The 19,607-nt window shown below is 36.6% G+C and overlaps 2 protein-coding genes across 11 annotated transcripts; one reads left to right on the top strand and one right to left on the bottom strand.

The window, feature by feature from the left end:
- The first annotated feature begins 77 nt into the window (after window positions 1-77).
- On the top strand, window positions 78-3,044 carry LOC114521313. Of its 4 annotated transcripts, none has more exons than XM_028541713.1 (4): window positions 78-178; window positions 1,396-1,445; window positions 1,806-1,874; window positions 2,171-3,044. In XM_028541713.1, exons 2-4 carry the CDS (start codon window positions 1,421-1,423, stop codon window positions 2,566-2,568), a joined length of 492 nt encoding a protein of 163 aa, XP_028397514.1. In that variant the 5' UTR covers window positions 78-178; window positions 1,396-1,420; the 3' UTR covers window positions 2,569-3,044. The 4 variants fall into 4 exon arrangements, with proteins under 4 accessions (XP_028397514.1, XP_028397513.1, XP_028397515.1 ...); XM_028541712.1 differs by lacking the exon at window positions 78-178 and adding an exon at window positions 185-309; XM_028541714.1 differs by lacking the exon at window positions 78-178 and adding an exon at window positions 1,009-1,194.
- Window positions 2,588-19,372, bottom strand: LOC114521312. 7 transcript variants are annotated; one of them, XM_028541707.1, is made up of 10 exons: window positions 10,363-10,710; window positions 10,274-10,315; window positions 9,090-9,120; window positions 8,705-8,752; window positions 7,564-7,608; window positions 7,070-7,126; window positions 6,835-6,951; window positions 4,827-4,880; window positions 4,148-4,278; window positions 2,588-3,009 (listed from the first exon to the last, which is right to left on the bottom strand). In XM_028541707.1, exons 3-10 carry the CDS (start codon window positions 9,115-9,117, stop codon window positions 2,776-2,778), a joined length of 714 nt encoding a protein of 237 aa, XP_028397508.1. In that variant the 5' UTR covers window positions 9,118-9,120; window positions 10,274-10,315; window positions 10,363-10,710; the 3' UTR covers window positions 2,588-2,775. The 7 variants fall into 7 exon arrangements, with proteins under 7 accessions (XP_028397508.1, XP_028397507.1, XP_028397509.1 ...); XM_028541706.1 differs by lacking the exon at window positions 10,274-10,315; XM_028541708.1 differs by lacking the exons at window positions 9,090-9,120; window positions 10,274-10,315; window positions 10,363-10,710 and adding an exon at window positions 18,773-19,372.
- Window positions 19,373-19,607: the final 235 nt, after the last annotated feature.

The following is a 19,607-nucleotide window of genomic DNA, read 5'->3' as shown; positions in this document are numbered from 1 at the left end:
ATTACCTTCTTGTTTGTGAGTTACGCGTTATCAATGATGCGAAAATATACACGCCTTTCCTGTTGCCATTTAGACTGAGAAACAAAGACTACGAAGAACTTGGAATCTCAGGTTCCCATTATTTGGCTATATAGGCTTGATACAGTGCTTTGCATTTAACCTTAGAGTGATCTGTTGGGTACGTATTACATGTATTTTGGTAACAACGAAACTTTGCTTTTGTTCCTGACTAGAAGAGTCTATTCACACTGTAACAGCCTAGTTTGGTAACAGCTAGCAATCCAGCACGTCAATCATCTCAACTCTCAGGTTTACATTATATTATTTATATATAATTATTTATAACAAATGAGCGATATTTGGATTTATCAGCGAAATTTATCCAATACACCGAGATCTTCTACGAAAATGTTTTGTAAAAGGGCTCTTCTGTATTGACGGGTAATACAAGACAGTGTATTGAGTAAAATGTTGGTGCTTGAATTTCCATCTATATCTCAACATAGGCAACTTAAAGCTCAGAAATGTATAGTGGTATTCTAAAATCGCGTTCTCTGGTGGTGTTCGTGCCGACGTCGTCACGTCGATGCGTGTAGACGTAGGCACGACTCACATTATTTATATTCTTATTTTATCTTATGATATCATACATAATACTGCGAAACAACCCTTCATGCATGCAATGATGCAGTTTTGCCAATACCATAAGTTTATAACCCTTTGATCTCCAACCATCCATGTAAATTAAATCAAAAGACGAAGGAAATGCACCCTGTAGTTAAGTCAATTTTCGGTGCGATATTCTTCTTTTGGTAGTTGTGAACGGAGTGACTAGTTACGAATGCTTTGATGACTATGAGCGCTTTCCATTAAGCGGCCAAAATGGTCAGACCGGTCGTATTTTGAATTGAAATAGAGTATTTCGTTAAAAATATACTGGTGAAACTGTATTTTATTGTAAATAACATTAAATCTGAATGCAGATTTCTTAAAACACTCCAAAATACCAGTAATCCGTCTATACTGAAATACAACAGGACCATTCTGACCTGACAGTTTTTACGGTATATAAAGGAATGCGCCCGAGGAGCTTTTATTTGAACGTCCGTAACTAATTCACTCGTTCACATCTGTCAAAAGAAGAAAATCGCACATGAAATCACATTTATCGCAGCAAAAATGTTGATTCGAAAGGTTCGTCTACCGACCTGGGCGACCTAGGTTATAGTGGTTACGTCATTGTATCAGTGTGTTATGTCATTGTATCACCGTATAATGAGTCAATTCCTATGGCCATATGGCATTAATAGCAAAAATGATTATGTCCCCGAGTTTACCAGTGTTTATACCAATGACAGAAAGCAGAAAATGGCTCATGAATACTTCCTTTTTCAGGACATAGAGAAAGAGGAACTCAAATATGGGGGAAACTTTAAAAGCACTAGGTGCGTTGCGTTGAACCATATGAACATAAATATCAGTATAAGTCTGTATTCGGCTATTAAATGACATTGGACTCTGACAAATGACGTACATTATTCTCTACACTCTTGAGAACATGCCAATTAAATTCGTTATTCGTCTACGGTCTAATGTTATTGAATTTCCAAACCCTTATAGCTATGTCAAATTTGACCACTCTGCATGCCCTGGTTAAATACTGAATAGTGATTACTAGCATCAAATGTGGTATAACAACAGCCTAAGATAGACGTCAATATACCACATTTGATGCTAAGTTGTTTGAAGACGCTGCCAGCTTGCTCCCTGCTTATATTGGATTACTAGACATTTATAATTTTTAGGTCTTTCATGCTGTGTATTTTTACTGATAGCTGCATGTTTTGTGTTACCAATCTCAATGATTGTAATTGGTAAGTTCAGTTTTTTGCTATATACATGGTGTCACAAAATAATTATGCTGCCAGGCTTCACAAAATAGTAAATCTTACAAAACTTAGTAAGCCAGGATGTGGAACCCGAGTTGGTCTTCATTGGAATGCTACAGAAACTGGGGTTATATATATTCACCTTTTATTCCAAAAAAATTGCAACAAAGTTTGATACAGGGCATAATTTTTCGGGACACCTAGTAATGGACATAAGATTTGAAATAATATAAACTGAACCATTAAAACTTAGTTAAAAAATATTTTTCACTCTTGGAAAGGTGCCAAATACAAAGATGATTGTCCAATTGAGCACAAGATTCCAATCTGGTTAATTGTATCTGGTGTTGTAGCCTTGTTCCAAGGAATATTTGCTCCAGCTTTCCGTAGGAATGGAAAATCAGAACGAAACTCCGGTCAAGGTGTTTTTCAGGCAGTTGGTCTTATCATCAATATTTTTCAAATTGTTTGGCTAATTATTGGAAGTGTCTGGATTTATGGTAACTACAAACCAGATTATAACAAATCTGATGACCAATTTTTTTGCCACGAAACAGTGTATTTGTTTAGTTTTTGGATTCTGAATGTCACCTACATTGGTTTGTCTATCACCTTGTTTATCTCCATTGGATTGTTCCTGTACAATAGAGGTCTCGCTGGAGACACTCGAACACAGTAACTTTGTAAGAACATATTTATATTTTTTTCTGTATATGTATTTCTTTAATTTCTTTATCTTACTGTAAAATATCCAACTCCTCAAGACTTAGATGAGGGAGAGGGACTATATGGTAGATTATTTTAACAATGGGTATCAAAGCAATATGTCTCGGACACAAGCCTCTCGCACTGTAATTGTCTTCACTACTGTTTGCAACTAACAGATTTAGGTCATTCCATATGGCCTAACAACCCGAAATAGCAAGGCAGGGTCAACCTCTGCGGTTGTGTCTGGAGGGGGCGGAATAGGTTTGTTCCAAACCTTCAATTTCATATTTCCAGCTCCATCACTGCTCAAGTACAAGTCATCTGTTCCTTGTTTTTTATTGGATTGAAGTACACAAAAAGCACTGTTTGGTTGGAACAATTGCTTAACTTCAAATGATGTTGCATCATTAGCCTTTACACAAAAAATAAAGAAAATTTATTTATCAAGTCTTTGGCAAGTAGAACATGTGCCTTGCCTGGGTTAGATACTACCAAGTTGATTAGAGTAACTAAAAGATTTAAGTCTGGCTAGATAAAAGCAAGGTGTAATGAACAAATTTTCACACTCTTCAATATTGCAGTATTATATTTAATAGTCAAGGTAACAAGACAATATGAATGCTTTATTACCACTCATCTAAATTGGTGGGAATTACCTGACAAATACCATCTCACCTACTTAAAATCAACCAAAAATATAGTTACAGTAAAGGACCCAAAGTTCAAATCATTTGTTGGACATTTTCATGGGTGTTGTTTTAGCTTCAACAGCCCCTAGCTATCACTGTCAATCTTCCTCCATATAAATTATCTGAAGTTGTATTTGAATGTTGAAGAGCCAGCTAGCAAAGCTACACAAGTCTTATTAAATTCATAAACAATTACGGAATAAAATTTGAAGGCACACAAGGCTTAAAAGATACCATTTCTGATGATCTTAAGACTTGACCAATGAATCATCCAAAAAAATTCACAGCAACTATGATAGTCAAAGTTGGATAGTAGCCTTTGCGTATAGATGGGTATTTTTTTAGAGCCACCTTAAATGAAACAGATTTCAAGTTTTACTCACAGGACCTATGTGCAAAGGTGTAAAACATCCTTCTTCAACACATGTGTCAAAAAGAAATTTTAAGTTTGAACAATAAATAATGTGAAAATAAGCCATAACACGAGAATGAGGCTCAGGCCTCGGGGCCAAAACCCGAGCCTCGTTTTCGTGATATGGCGTGGTATGTCAAAACACTATCTCAAAATGAAAAATTCTTTCTGACGCATGTGTTGAAGAAAGATGTTTTACACCTTTGCACATAGCTCGTGAGAGTAAAACTTGAAATCTGTTTCATTTAAGGTGGTTCTAAACTAAAGCTGGAGATGGTAAAGTTGTGACGTAATTACCGGAAGGCTGTATTACTCCAATACTCCATTGTCTAAAATGCATCGCAGTTCGCACTAACCGGAACATATGTGGTATGTTTGAATATATGTCGAAAACAAATAATATAAAACCAGATTGTATAGATCTAGATAACCACAACATTCTGACTTACCCCATCAACTGCGACCACATCACGTTCTGAAGCAGTGAGGTAGTAATCCTGGTTATTTTTATTGAACTGCAGTTGAAACAGTTGTGGATCCGGCCTTCGTTGTATTTCGAGGAACGTGATGTCAGTTAGAGCTAGCGAAGTGTAAAAATAATGATTTAATCAATGTGTGATTATGATGATGATGATCACCATAACGATGATGATGATCACCATAACGATGATGATGATCACCATAACGTTGGTGCTGATGATCAGGATGATGATGATTCTGATAATGAAAATATCGGAAAACTGGTAAACTACACTATTAAAAAGGATTGTCTAGACTCACCACATCTACGAACACACTGGATTAGAATGTCGAGAGAAGAAAACTATTGAGTATTCCCGACTACAAGGCCAACTGCTGGACGCATGTAGAGTTGTTATTTAATAGACTTATTTACAACAAGGGTTGTCTATTAATTGTTGTGTCGTTACGATGAAATCTCGTAACAGCTTTGACGAGACTCTAGCTAATGACGCAGTATTCCCAGTAGAATTTAAAATTAAACGAGCTCTCAGTTGAAGTTTGATTTGAATTGAATAGCCAAATGCAGCCATTAGATTTTTAGATGGTCTTAAAAATGAGTGCATATTTGAGATATTATCTAGTATTATAATGAGATAACTCTCTTACCTAAAGTTGTCCCTTCAGCGTCACCAGTGGCCTTGACGAAATACGACTTAGAATCTATGACATCAAAATATGTCGTTTGAGTCGCTTTTAAGGACTTGTTAGTTGTTATCCGACATTTGTATTCAAGTTTTATAAAAGCAGTAATTTTGTCGCTTGGGAGTGTGTTGTGTTTCTTAAGAAATTATTCGTCCAAACTGTCTTTTGCTTTGAGAATACGAACCCTTGCATTGCAATTATCATTCAACTATCCTTAATCTGAATAAACATATAGTGCAGGAATAACGCCCAGTTTATACGTCGCACTTTGGTCGCGTCGAATGCAGTTCAAACAAAAGATAATTAGATGATAATGAAGCTTAATGAGGTTTATAGTCTCATTATACAGGGTGTCCCCAAAAAAACGAAAACTATTGAAATCACCCATAACAATGCCATTGATAGAGTTGGAATGACTAAGCACTCTGTTGGGACCCACAGGTGTAAAAATGTTTACCATACTCATTTTTATGCATGCATTTGATGCAGTAAAATTTGCTTGTTCGCAAAAATCATATTTATAAACAATATTTACAATTTACAATTACGGATAACAATATTTAAATGTGCATCTCAAGGACCATGACCTTCGACATGTCCCCTTTCTCTAGCAACACAAAGCATTTAGCATTTTATAAGTTGCATTAAATCCCGACGGGCTGAAATTCGTGAACACGGCATTCAAATTTTGACAATGACTGATTTCAATAGTTTTCGGTTTTTTTGGGACACCCTGTATATTGTTCGAATGACGTCACTGGGCCGACCTTACATGCAACGAGGCAGGCATAACTACAGAAATCGCATGAAAGCAATCTTGTATTTCACCAGTGTGAAGTAATAAAATGGGAGGCAACAATAATCCCACCTAGCCTCCTCCGCAGGCAACTCTTATGTATTTATATTAGGCATTTATATTTGGCTTAGGTTACTAAATCCCACCAAGATGGGCTTGCATGACCGAATAGTTCCTAGCCTGATCCAAATCGCCATTTAACAATTAAGGAACAGGAACACGCCATGCTAGCGCTATGGCTATTTGGCCGTGGCAGACTATTTGGAATTAGCCTGCAGCAGGGCCTAGCTCCGTTGCTCTCCACATAGGAGATGAGGATGAGTCCTCTTATGTAAAGTTTTGTCCTCAGTCCCCTCACACTGTCTTTGCTGAATTATCTTTTGCCTTTTGAACTTCATTTTATGCCCGGAAAAACATACTGAATCACCGACAGAACCCAACCTTATGAATCTATTCCATCGTTGATTTCATAAGTAGCTATCATTTCAGAGCTATCATTTAAATGATTTTAAACTTTTACGTGCGTACGTGCAAAAATCAGTGGAAAGAAACACTTAGTCTGAACTCTGAAGATGAAAAACTAGTTTGATCACGGTGGGAAGAGTAAAGACCCTGGGTACGAGGTTGAAGCTTGCCCAGTTTGGTAACTCAGAATATTATTCACCACCATCGTAATATCAACTCATATAGCTACCTGAGTCATAGGGATTATCACTTTTCTTAGCATATTCATTTGGAAGATGACCGAACTTAAATATTGTTAGATATTCAGACAGGACATCGCATTTCGTAATAATTTCATGTTCAGTAAATCCTAAATACACAAATTTAGCCCTAAATTGAGGTTAATTTAGGATTCGATTTAGGATTAAGATTTACCATATGGATTTACTGAGCATTAATTACAACCTCGTACCCAGGGTTTTCCCTCTTGGAAAACTCTGGGTAGGAGGTTGCACAATTATCCTACCTCCTCCGCAGGCGCTAGGAGACATTTCGGGCGATTTCGGAAAATCATTACCCTCGTTTGTTTACATACCGACTTGATTTTTAATTTACTATCTATTAAGTATTTTTTTTTCGAAAACGAATGCAGACTGTGCAGTAATCCGACAGTTCTGGGTGAAGATATGTTTTTCGGGGGAAATTCTTATGGTAAGACTTTTATAAACTCACAGTCATAACATAAAACTTTACCAGGTCCGTTGTCTGTAATAAACACGTATTTTCCAGTCCCAGACCCACTATTATAAGACCACAATCGACGTATTTCCTGATTGTCAATATTGGAGGCTAGAAAATTATGTAATAAATAATAATTTAATACAAATTATACAATTGCATTCGACTTCGAGTCTGAATACCGAATACGTGACTCTATATATAGGCTATATACCAGACATTCTCTTACCTACTGTCAGTACATTTGACTTTTTATAACCAGTCGTGTTATATGAGTATACATGACCTATGATATGAAATAAATACATGTCTGTGCTTAGCCTTGGGTTTTAATAGTTTACCACGCGGTCATAACCAAATGAGTGCTGCCTGTGTTGGGGAAAACAATTAGTAATTGGCTAATCTAGGTTTGAATTTCAGTGTAAAGCTGCCTCTTGCCTTTACTGATGGTTATACGATCCTTCAAACTACAACTAAGCTTGTAAGAGCATGCGTCCCTAACTTCAAAAAGGGCTTTAATACAGCTGAAGTATAAATATTTCTCCTCCTGGTGAAACCTGTGTCTATACATTCAGTCTTGGCTTATTATAGTACATTCTGATGGTCAATACGCCCAATACTGCTGCCGACTAGAAAATTGTATAATAATTTAATACAATTGCATTTAAATTCGAGTCTGAATACCGAATACGTGACTCTATATTATACGAGACATTCTCTTACCTGGAGTTGGCTTTTTAAGAGTCCTGTTATATGAATATATATGACCTATGATATGAAATAAATACATGTCTGTGCTTAGCCTTGGGTTTTAATAGTTTACCACGCGGTCATAACCAAACGAATGCTGCCTGTGTTGGGAAAACTAATTAGTAATTGTCTAATCTAGGTTTGACTTTCAGTGTAAAGCTGCCTCTTGCCTTTACTGATGGTTATACGATCCTTCACACTACAACTATTCTAAGACTAAGGTTGTAAGAGCATGCGTCCTTAACTTCGAAGGGCTTTAATACAGCTGGGGCCGGTTGTATAAAAACGTAGTTAGCCTTAACTGCAGTTAAAAAGTAGTTAAAGTTAACTATCCTTAAGGGCATCGCAGCATCGTTAACTTTCCAAATCGTAGTTAAAATCAACACATACCAAGGTTGTCAACCGTTATACACTCAGAAAAGGCCCCGTCGAAGCTTGTAAACTTCCGTCTTCCAATATGCTTATATTTTTTTCATTTGGGCAGCAACGGAGTATATTTTTGCTTCGGGACTCGGGAGACGCGTCGATGCCAAATTGCGATCCTAGCAAAGATTAGGCCATCTCCATTTTCAACTGCAACCGGTATTTTGACTCAAAGGGACCTTTTTATATTAAGAGCCCCATTTTCGTTGAATTATTTGGAATTTTTTTCCTTGTTTAATTGCATTTTTTCCAATATTTTAGATCAAAATACTGTCAATTTTTGTAAACACGAGTCCACAGTCTTGTTCAAAATCAATAATAGCGGTCAATGAGGCTCCACGCAAGTTAACTACGTGATTAGTTAATCATCCGACTAACTACGTTTTGTGCAACGCAGTTAAGTCGTGTAGTTAACTAATCATAGTTAAGGATTTAACTACAGTGATTAGCGCTAATCACAGTTAAAGTTAACGACGTTTAAATACAACCGGCCCCTGAAGTATAAATATTTCTCCTCCTGGTGAAACCTGTGTCTATACATTCAGTCTTGACTTATTATAGTACATTCTAATGGTCAATAGGCCCATGCAATACTGCTGCCGACTAGAAAAATATATAATAATTTAATACAATTGCGCACATTCGACTTCGAGTCTGAATACGTGACTCTATGTACGAGACATTCTTTTACCTGGAGTTAGCACTCCACGAACAGTCCTGATATATGAATATACATGACCTATGATAAGAAATAAATACATGTCTGTGCTTAGCCTTGGGTTTTAATAGTTTACCACGCGGTCATAACCAAATGAATGCTGCCTGTGTTGGGGAAAACAATTAGTAATTGGCTTATCTAGGTTTGACTTTCAGTGTAAAGCTGCCTCTTGCCTTTACTGATGGTGGTTATACGATCCTTCTGTTCACACTACAACTATTCTAAGACTAAGCTTGTAAGAGCATGCATCCTTAACTTCAAAAAGGGCTTTAATACAGCTGAAGTATAAATATATCTCCTCCTGGTGAAACCTGCGTCTATACATTCAGTCTTGCCTTCAATAAACAAACAAACAAACCTGGTAATCGACTGTTGTTTGCTCCCATGGTCTTATAAAAAAAAATTTTAATCAATTTTCTTTTGAAGAGTGTAATACTATTTGTTGCATGCAATGACCTGCTCAGTGCTGTTGCTAGTTGCCACATTTCATCGTTTACTCGCTAAATCCTGGTTCTCAAATGTCACCGGGAAGTGGGAACTCCGGTAGTCGATGCTATATGGCTATTATATAATAACTGAACAGCGCACATTTTCTTCCGACTATGAAACAAAACAGGTTCAGTGTACGTAGCAAATACATTATTTTTTGCAGGGCACTAGCGGAACTAATGTAGTAATGAAGAAATAAAGCCTGGTTTTCATATGTCGTGATTCATCGCTGATGTTCCACGTGATCTATTTCTATATACAGGGTGAGTAAAAAAAACTGACACCTTTGAAATTCAAATTAGCTGCGAACTTATGGCTGGAATATGACAATAACAATTCCCATGTACAATCAACAAAAACGATTTGATAAAACTGTTCTTTTGTATTTACAGAGCTTAGAATGCATTTTAAATCCCAATGGGAACAAACTTTATGCTTTAGGTCAATTAATATGATATGCTTCGTATACCAATGAAATATTTTAAGCAACTTCTGCCACATTACAGCGGCTATGCGGCTAATTTGAATTTCAAAGGTGTCAGTTTTTTTTCACCCACCCTGTATATATCGATATATGGATTTTAGGCATCAACGCAATCCCAGGGGAAGCCAAAAGAGAAAGCCAGCGCAACCCCAAGGGAAGCCCAAAGAAAGCTAGAAAGGCCTGTGGAGGAGGTTAGACAAGGAGGAGCCTTGTGCACCCCCCCCCTAACTATCGTGCTTCCTACGCCACTGTTACAAATCTCACTACAGAGTTTTTTTGTATACAAATTCAGCCAGCGACACGTTCCGCGGACTTCCGCCGCGAGTTCTGTACTGTATATCCTTTTAAACACATGTGACCACTATATCATACGGTAAGGAGTCATAACTGACCAAGCATTGCATGAACAACTTTTTACTACTTTCATAAAAACACAACAACTGTGGTTCCGAAAAAAGACAAATTCATATATGAGTCTATTTACGTAAATTAAATTTAGCACAGCAAACATGCAGTTAGCAATCTAATAAATGTATGTCAACTATTCTAATATCCGTTTATCTACTGACCTTGACTATGGCAATTCACGTGGTCTATGCTTAGAATATTAACTGAAAAAATAAACTAAATCTATTAAATTCTAGCATTCAGTACTTACATCTTTAATATTGACTGGCGTCGTCTTGAGGCGGAAGGCACTAGATAGGATCGACTGAAACCTAGAGCCCGCAATAAGTCAATATTTCATAATTATATGCATTCAAATCGGAAGACAGAGGAGGTTGACAAGCAATTAGCAAGTTGTCACGTGAGCTCTCGACCAATGAGATCGCTCTATTTTCTCATCGCGTTTCAGAAAAATTTTGGCTAAAATTTTTGCATTCGTCGCGAAATAAATAGAGAAAATTATAAATATTTAAATTTTCGAGTAAATTTTCAAGTGCACTTACAGAAGCACTTATTAAATATATTCATACCCCAATTCAATCTAAACTTAATCGAACAGCATGAAAAGAACGGTTTATTTGTTCCTCTTGGAGGAATTGCCGTATCATGCGAGCGAAATCGAATCGCGCATCGGAAAACTAACCAGAGCTGTGCACCACAACTCTTGGGAGACAAGACTGAGTAATCATATCTTATAGACCACTCTGCATGCCCTGGTTAAATACTGAGTGATGATTACTAGCATCAAATGTGGTATATAAGTAATATAACAACTGCCTAAAATAGACGTCTATTTACCACATTTGATGCTAAGTTGTTCGAAGACGCTGCCACGCTTCCTGCTTATATTGGATTACTAGACATGTATAATTTTTAGGTCTTTCATGCTGTGTATTTTTACTGATAGCTGCATGATTTGTGTTACCAATCTCAATGGTTGTAATTGGTAAGTTCAGTTTTTTGCTATAGACATGGTGTCACAAAATAATTATGCTGCTGAGCTTCACAAAATAGTAAATCTTACAAAACTTAGATAAGCCAGGAGCCCAGGATGTGGAACCTGAGTTGGTCTTCATTGAAATGCTACAGAAACTGGGGTACTTGAGCACAAGATTCCAATCTGGTTGATTGTATCTGGTGTTGTAGCCTTGTCCAAGGAATATTTGCACCAGCTTTTCGTAGGAATGGAAAATCAGAACGAAATTCCGGTCAAGGTGTTTTTCAGGCAGTTGGTCTTATCATCAATATTTTTCAAATTGTTTGGCTAATTATTGGAAGTGTCTGGATTTATGGTAACTACAAACCAGATTTTAACAAATCTGATGACCAATTTTTTTGCCACGAAACAGTGTATTTGTTTAGTTTTTGGATTCTGAATGTCACCTACATTGGTTTGTCTATCACCTTGTTTATCTCCATTGGATTGTTCCTGTACAATAGAGGTCTCACTGGAGACACTCGAACACAGTAACTTTGTAAGAACATATTTATATTTTTTTCTGTATATGTATTTCTTTAATTTCTTTATCTTACTGTAAAATATCCAACTCCTCAAGACTTAGATGAGGGAGAGGGACTATATGGTAGATTATTTTAACAATGGGTATCAAAGCAATAGGTCTCGGACACAAGCTTTGCACTGTAATTATTGTCTTTACTACAGTTTGCAACTAAGTTGTAACAGATTTAGCTCTTTCCATATGGCCTAACAACCCGAAATAGCAAGGCAGGGTCAACCTCTGCGGTTGTGTCTGGAGGGGGCGGAATAGGTTTGTTCCAAACCTTCAATTTCATATTTCCAGCTCCATCACTGCTCAGGTACAACTTATCTGTTCCTTGTTTTTTATTGGATTGAAGTACACAAAAAGCACTGTTTGGTTTGAACAATTGCATAACTTCAAATGATGTTGCATCATTAGCCTTTACACAAAAAATAAAAAAAATTTATTCATCAAAGTAGAACATGTGCCTTGCTTGGTGCCTTGCCTGGGTTAGGTACGACCAAGTTGATTAGAGTAACTAAAAGATTTAAGTCTGGCTAGATAAAAGAAAGTGTAATGAACAAATTTTCACACTCTTCAATATTGCGCAGTATTATATTTAATAGTCAAGGTAACAAGACAATATGAATGCTTTATTACCATTCATCTAAATTGGTGGGAATTACCTGACAAATACCATCTCACCTACTTAAAATCATCCAAAAATATAGTTACAGTAAAGGACCCAAAGTTCAAATCACTTGTTGGACATTTCGTGGGTGTTTATTTAGCTTCAACAACCCCTATCACTGTCAATTTTCCTCCCCATATAAATAATCTGAAGTTGTATTTAAATGTTAAAGCCAGCAAAGCTACACAAGTCTTATTAAAATCTTAAACAATTACGGAATAAAATTTGAAGGCACACAAGACTTAAAAGATACCATTTCTGATGATCTTAAGACTTGACCAATGAATCATTCAAAAAAATTGACACCAACTATGATAGCCAAAGTTGGATAGTAGCCTTTGCGTATAGACTGACAAGTTCAGAGTATTTTTCGCCAACTTGCAGCAGTTGCAAAAAATGAACATTAACGACGTGTGGTAATCATATTGGTAATCATGGATTCATGGTGGTAATACAGCCTTCCGGTAATTACGTCACAACTTTCCCGTTTCCAGTTTTGAACCACTTTGAATGAAACAGATTTCAAGTTTTACTCTCACGAGCTATGTGCAAAGGTGTAAAACATCCTTCTTCCACACTTGCGTCAGAAAGAATTTTTCATTTTGAACAATAAAGAATGTGGAAATAAGCAATAACACGAGAATGAGGCTCAGGGGCCAAAACAGGGGTCAAAATGAAAAATTCTTTCTGACGCATGTGTTGAAGAAGGATGTTTTACATCTTTGCACATAGCTCGTGAGAGTAAAACTTGAAATCTGTTTCATTTAAGGTGGTTCTAAACTAAAGCTGGAGATGGTAAAGTTGTGACGTAATTACCGGAAGGCTGTATTACTCCAATACCCCATTGTCTAAAATGCAGTTCGCAGTTTGCGCTAACCGGAACATATGTGGTATGTTTGAATATATGTCGAAAACAAATAATATAAAACCAGATTGTATAGATCTAGATAACCACAACATTCTGACTTACCCCATCAACTGCGACCACATTACTTTCTGAAGCAGCGAGGTAGTATTTCTTATTATTTTTATTGAATTGCAGTTGAAACAGTTGCTGATCCGGTTTTCGTTGTACTTCGTGGAACGTGATGTCGGTTAAAGCTAGCGAAGTGTAAAAATAATGATTGAATCATTGTGTGATTATGATGATGATGATCACCATAACGACGATCAGGATGATGATTATGATGAAGATGATCACGATGATGATTATGATGATGATGATTCTGAGAGTAAGAATTCGTGGACGAGAATGAGTATAATGACAATCTCCCTTGGAATATGCATTATTGCACAAAATTTATCATCCACACAGAACACTGGGTCTCCAATTTCAGGCCACCTTGCCAATATAATAAATGTAAAGTTACGAATTTGCCATTACAAAAAGACTGAAGGAAATTCTGAACTAACGGCAAAAAATGTAAGGAAAAATATATGCCGAAAGTTATTAAATGGCAGAAACTCAAGCCGTACGCAAAAATATAGGAAAACTTGTAAAACTACACTGTTGAAAAGCCGGATTGTCTAGATTCACCACATCTACGAACACGCTGGATTAGAATGTCGAGAGAAGAAAACTATTCCCGACTACAAGGCCATCGTTTCGCAACTGCTGGACGCATGTAGAGTTGTTATTAAATAGACTTATTTACAACAAGGGTTGTCTATTGATTGTTGTGTAGTTACGATGAAATCTCGTAACACCTTTGACGAGACTCTAGCTAATGACGCAGTACTCCCAGTAGAATTTAAAATTAAACAAGACGCCTGTTCTGGCGTTAACTCCGGCGCACGTGCCAGTCTTTAATATAGAGCTTCTGAACATAAACAATACAGTTCATATTCGCATTTAGATACCTTGCGAACCTATAAATGTTCGATCGCGAAATTCAGAAGCACATCGTACTTTAAAAAGTGTAGAAGTTCAATTGTTCAAAAATGTAAATAAACCGCATGATACATTCGCTTTGTCTTACACTTTGCCATTGGAATTCGCGCTTATATAGTTATATTAAATCTTCAATCCTGTGCAAACTACGACGTGTCAACGCGCCCATACACGACCACATCATCTTGTTAAACGGCGAAATAGCAGTGATATTATTAAAATAGGACCAGAATCAACATGTATTAGTATATTCTGACCCCAATTCAATCTAAACTTAATCGAACAGCATGAAAACAACGGTTTATTCGTTCCTCTTCATGGAGGAATTGCCGTATCATGCGAGCGAAATCGAATCGCGCATCGGAAAATTAGCCAAAGCTGTACACCACAACTCTTGGGTGATAAGACTAGGACATAATTGTTGACGCCGGCAACACAATTTATTATAGTACACAAGCTAGCCTTTTAAAACTATATAGTTTTTAAAATATTTGTTGAATTTATTGCTTTTTATAAACATTGAACTGTTAGTTTCTGTGGATATTTATCAAAATCGAAACTTTGCCGGTTTTTTTGTATTCAATAATTCAAATATTTTTAATGACGAGTAGGTGTACGGTAAAGTGCAAAATTTCCTATTTTTAATATCTGTGCGTATGTTTTTAGCATGCTCTGATTAGAAATAATAATATATATTTACGTATTATGGTAATAAAGTATTTGTACATTACTTATTTGACATTAGACTTGGATGGCAAGCAAGACCCTCGCCACAGGAGACAGGATGGAGTTTCCTCAACGTATTTGCAAACCAGTTTCCTCAAAAATATTTGCATATTTTTTAAAGTAACTGATTCCTGAAGCCATTGTATATTATACTTTATAGGAATTTGATTATCAAACTGGAGCTAAACTGAGGTATTGGCCGGAAAGTCGTATCAAACAAAGTGAATTATAGGAAAGAGGTGCAGCTAGCTGTTGATTCTTGGGATGACGAAGTCAATTCAACAAGTGACTGAAATACTGGTATTATACAAGAATATTCATGCACCAGTTAATTTTTACCATATGAATGCAAAGAAACTTTTCTTACGAACTGATTATTAGGCTATATACTCAGAAAGGAAAATACATATGTTCTTGTACTGAGCCTTTAGTAATCTTGGTACTTCAAATGTGAAGTTTGTATTTAATTGCTAACCTTTGAATTTGTTTTTAAAATAATATGATTTTTACATCAAACTTTGTGTTGTTTGTTCTTTGTTTCACAATCTCCGGGAAAACACGCGTGTTTTCAAGCGAGATTTAATGCGCGGCCATGTTTGCAGCAAGCTTGTCGCGACAAGCTTGTAACGGCCTTGTTATAACAAGCTTGGAACAGCTCAAGTTCAACAAGCTTGTAGCAAGTTGTTGTCAGACTTGTAGCAAGCTTGTTGGCAACAACCTTGGTACAGCATTGTCACAGCAACCTTGCTACAAGTCTGACAACAACTTGCTACAAGTCCGTCACAACAAGCTTGGGACAAGCGGTGCGAACACAACCTGATATCGGCTTGTTGGAACAAGCTTGCTACAAGTCTGCTGCAGGCTTGTTACAACTTGTGCGTTTTTACGTGTGTAGATAAATACGGTCACATACACGTTTCAAATACTAGAATGTTTCCCGCCATTTCAGACTTGCGACGACGAAAAATAAAAAAAAAAAAAAAACAAAAAAAAAAAAAAAAAAAACAACAAAACAAAACCGAGGCGAATTTTCAACTCCGTCGCTGACGCCGAAGTAACGAGCTCTCAGTTGAAGTTTGATTTGAATTGAATAGCCAAATGTAGCCATTAGATTTTTAGATGGTCTTAAAAATGAGTGCATATTTGAGATATTATCTAGTATTATAATGAGATAACTCTCTTACCTAAAGTTGTCCCTTCAGCATCACCAGTGGCCTTGACGAAATACGACTTAGAATCTATGACATCAAAATATGTCGTTTGAGTCGCTTTTAAGGACTTGTTAGTTGTTATCCGGCATTTGTATTCAAGTTTTATAAAAGCAGTAATTTTGTCGCTTGGGAGTGTGTTGTGTTTCTTAAGAAATTATTCGTCCAAACTGTCTTTTGCTTTGAGAATACGAACCCTTGCATTGCAATTATCATTCAACTATCCTTAATCTGAATAAACATAAAGTGCAGGAATAACGCCCAGTTTATACGTCGCACTTTGGTCGCGTCGAATGCAATTCAAACAATAGATAATTAGATGATATTGAAGCTTAATGAGGTTTCTGATCTCATTATATATTGTTCGAATGACGTCACTGGGCCGACCTTACATGCAACGAGGCAGGCATAACTACAGAAATCGCATGAAAGCAATCTTGTATTTCACCAGTGTGAAGTAATAAAATGGGAGGCAACAATAATCCCACCTAGCCTCCTCCGCAGGCATCTCTTATGTATTTATATTCGGCATTTATATTTGGCTTAGGTTACTAAATCCCACCAAGATGGGCTTGCATGACCGAATAGTTCCTAGCCTGATCCAAATCGCCATTTAACAAGGAACAGGAGCACGCTGTGCTAGCGCTATGGCTATTTGGCCGTGGCAGACTATTGGATAGCCTGCAGCACACATATTTATATATGTATACCCATGCAATACATTTTAAATGCCAAGCATGTTAGTTGTTAGCAGGACACTCGGCTAACACAAAACTCAAGGCTCCTCTTAACGTTCAAGGCAACTCTATTTCTCTCAATTTTTTCTAATCCTTCATTCTAAAGGTCAATCATGTCGTGACGTCGTCACTGTCCCTAGTCCTCTTATGTAAAGTTTTGTCCTCAGTCTCCTCACACTGTCTTTGCTGAATTATCCTTTGCCTTTGGAACTTCATTTTATGCCCGGAAAAACATACTGAATCACCAACAGAACCCAACCTTATGAATCTATTCCATCGTTGATTTCATAAGTAGCTATCATTTCAGAGCTATCATTTAAATTATTTTAAACTTTTACGTACGTACGTGCAAAAATCAGTGGGAAGAAACACTTAGTCTGAAGATGAAAAATTAGCTTGATCACGGTGGGAAGCTTGCCCAGTTGGTAACTCAGAATATTATTCACCACTATCGTAATGTCAACTCATATAGCTACCTGAGTCATAGGGATTATCACTTTTCTTAGCATATTCATTTGCGAACTTAAATATTGTTAGATATTCAGACAGAACATCGCATTTTAAACAGTATAGAAATATAGAAATAACAATCCGTTTGTTTGTAATAATTTCATGTTCAGTAAATCCCTAAATTGAGGTTAGCTTAGGATTAGATTTAGGATTATGATTAGCCGTATAAAGGCGCTAATTATACAAATTCGTGTACTTAGGATTTACCATATGGATTTACTGAGCATTAATTACAACCTCGTACCCAGAATTTTCTCTCTTTTATTTTCTTTCTTTCTGCACAATTGTTATCCTACCTCCTCCGCAGGCGCTAGGAGGCATTTCGGGCGATTTCGGAACATCAATACCCTCGTTTGTTTACATACCGACTTGATTTTTAATTTACTATCTATTAAGTAATTTTTTTTCGAAAACTAATGCAGACTGTGCAGTAATCCGACAGTTCTGCGTGAAGATATGTTTTTCGGGGGAAATTCTTTTGGTAAGACTTTTATAAACTCATTGTCATTTGTCATAACATAAAACTTTACCAGGTCCGTTGTCTGTAATAAACACGTATTTTCCAGTCCCAGACCCACTATTATAAGACCAGAATCGACGTATATCCTGATCGTCAATATTGCAGACTAGAAATTATATAATAAATAATAATTTAATACAAATTATACAATTGACCGTGACGAAAAAGATGGCGGCATGTACATTTTACCAGAATGCATTGCGGGCATAAGGAATGATTGACTGAAAAAAGATGGCTAGAAAAACTCCTAATGACGTGAAATTTTAACACAGCGAAGAAAATAACTTCCTGTTTTGTGCCTGTCCTTTAAAAGACGTCAGTTCGCTTTTTTAAATTATTTATGACCGCAATGCATTCTGGTAAAATGTACATCCGCCATCTTTTTTGTTATGGTCAATTGCATTCGACTTCGAGTCTGAATACCGAATACGTGACTCTATATACAGTATAGGCTATATACGAGACATTCTCTTACCTACATTTGGCTTTTCATAACCAGTCGTGATATATGAAAATATAGAACCTATGATATGAAATGAAATAAATACATGACTGTGCTTGGGTTTTAATAGTTTATCACTCGCGGTCATAACCAAACGAGTGCTGCCTGTGTTGGGAAAACTAATTAGTAATTGTCTAATCTAGGTTTGACTTTCAGTGTAAAGCTGCCTCTTGCCTTTACTGATGGTTATACTAATACGATCCTTCACACTACAACTATTCTGAGGCTAAGCTTGTAAGAGCATGCGTCCTTAACTTCAAAGGGCTTTAATACAGCTGAAGTATAAATATTTCTCCTCCTGGTGAAACCTGCGTCTATACATTGAGCCTTGACTTCAATAACCAAACAGACAAACCTGGTAATCGACTGTTGTTTGCCCCCATGGTCTTATAAAACAAAAAATATTAATCAATTTTCTTGTGAAGAGTATTAACGCTATATAAAAATTAGTTGCATGCAATGACCTGCTCAGTGCTGTTGCCAGTTGCCACATTTCATTGTTTACTCGCTAAAATCTGGTTCTCAAATGTCACCGGGAACTCCGGCAGTCGATGATTGCAATATCGCTATTAAATAATAACTGAACAGCGCACATTTTCTTCCGACTATGAAACAAAGTGTACGTAGCGTATACATTCTTTGCTGCAGGGCACTCGCGGAACTAATGTAGTATAATGAAGAAATAAAGCCTGGTTTTCATATGTCGTGATTTATCGCTGATGTTCCACGTGATCTATTTCTATATATATCAATATATGGATTTTGTGCATCAAAGACAATAGTAAGCGCCAAAGAATTACGGCTCATATCTATGTATTCAAGTTCTGCCTTGTGCCCCCCCCTAACTATCGTGCTTCCTACGCCACTGTTACAAATCCCACTATATCATACAGTAAGGAGTCATAACTGACCATGAGCATTGCATGAACAACTTTTTACTACTTTCATAAAAACACAACAACTGTGAGTCCGAAAAAAGACAGCTTTTATATTTATAATTTCGACTTAATTCATATATGAGTCAATTTACATAAATTAAATTTAGCACAGCAAACATGCAGTTAGCAATGTAATAAATGTATGTCAACTATTCTAATATCTTTATCTACTGACCGTGACCATGGCAATTCACGTGGTCTATGCTTAGAATATTAACTGAAAAAAGAAACTAAATATTAACTTCTAGCATT

Source organism: Dendronephthya gigantea, unplaced genomic scaffold (assembly GCF_004324835.1).
Source record: "Dendronephthya gigantea isolate DGI-Jeju-01 unplaced genomic scaffold, DenGig_1.0 000020F, whole genome shotgun sequence".
NCBI lineage: Eukaryota > Metazoa > Cnidaria > Anthozoa > Malacalcyonacea > Nephtheidae > Dendronephthya > Dendronephthya gigantea.
The sequence above is the reverse complement of the archived record's forward strand: the minus strand, read 5'-3'. Positions and strand labels throughout refer to the sequence as shown.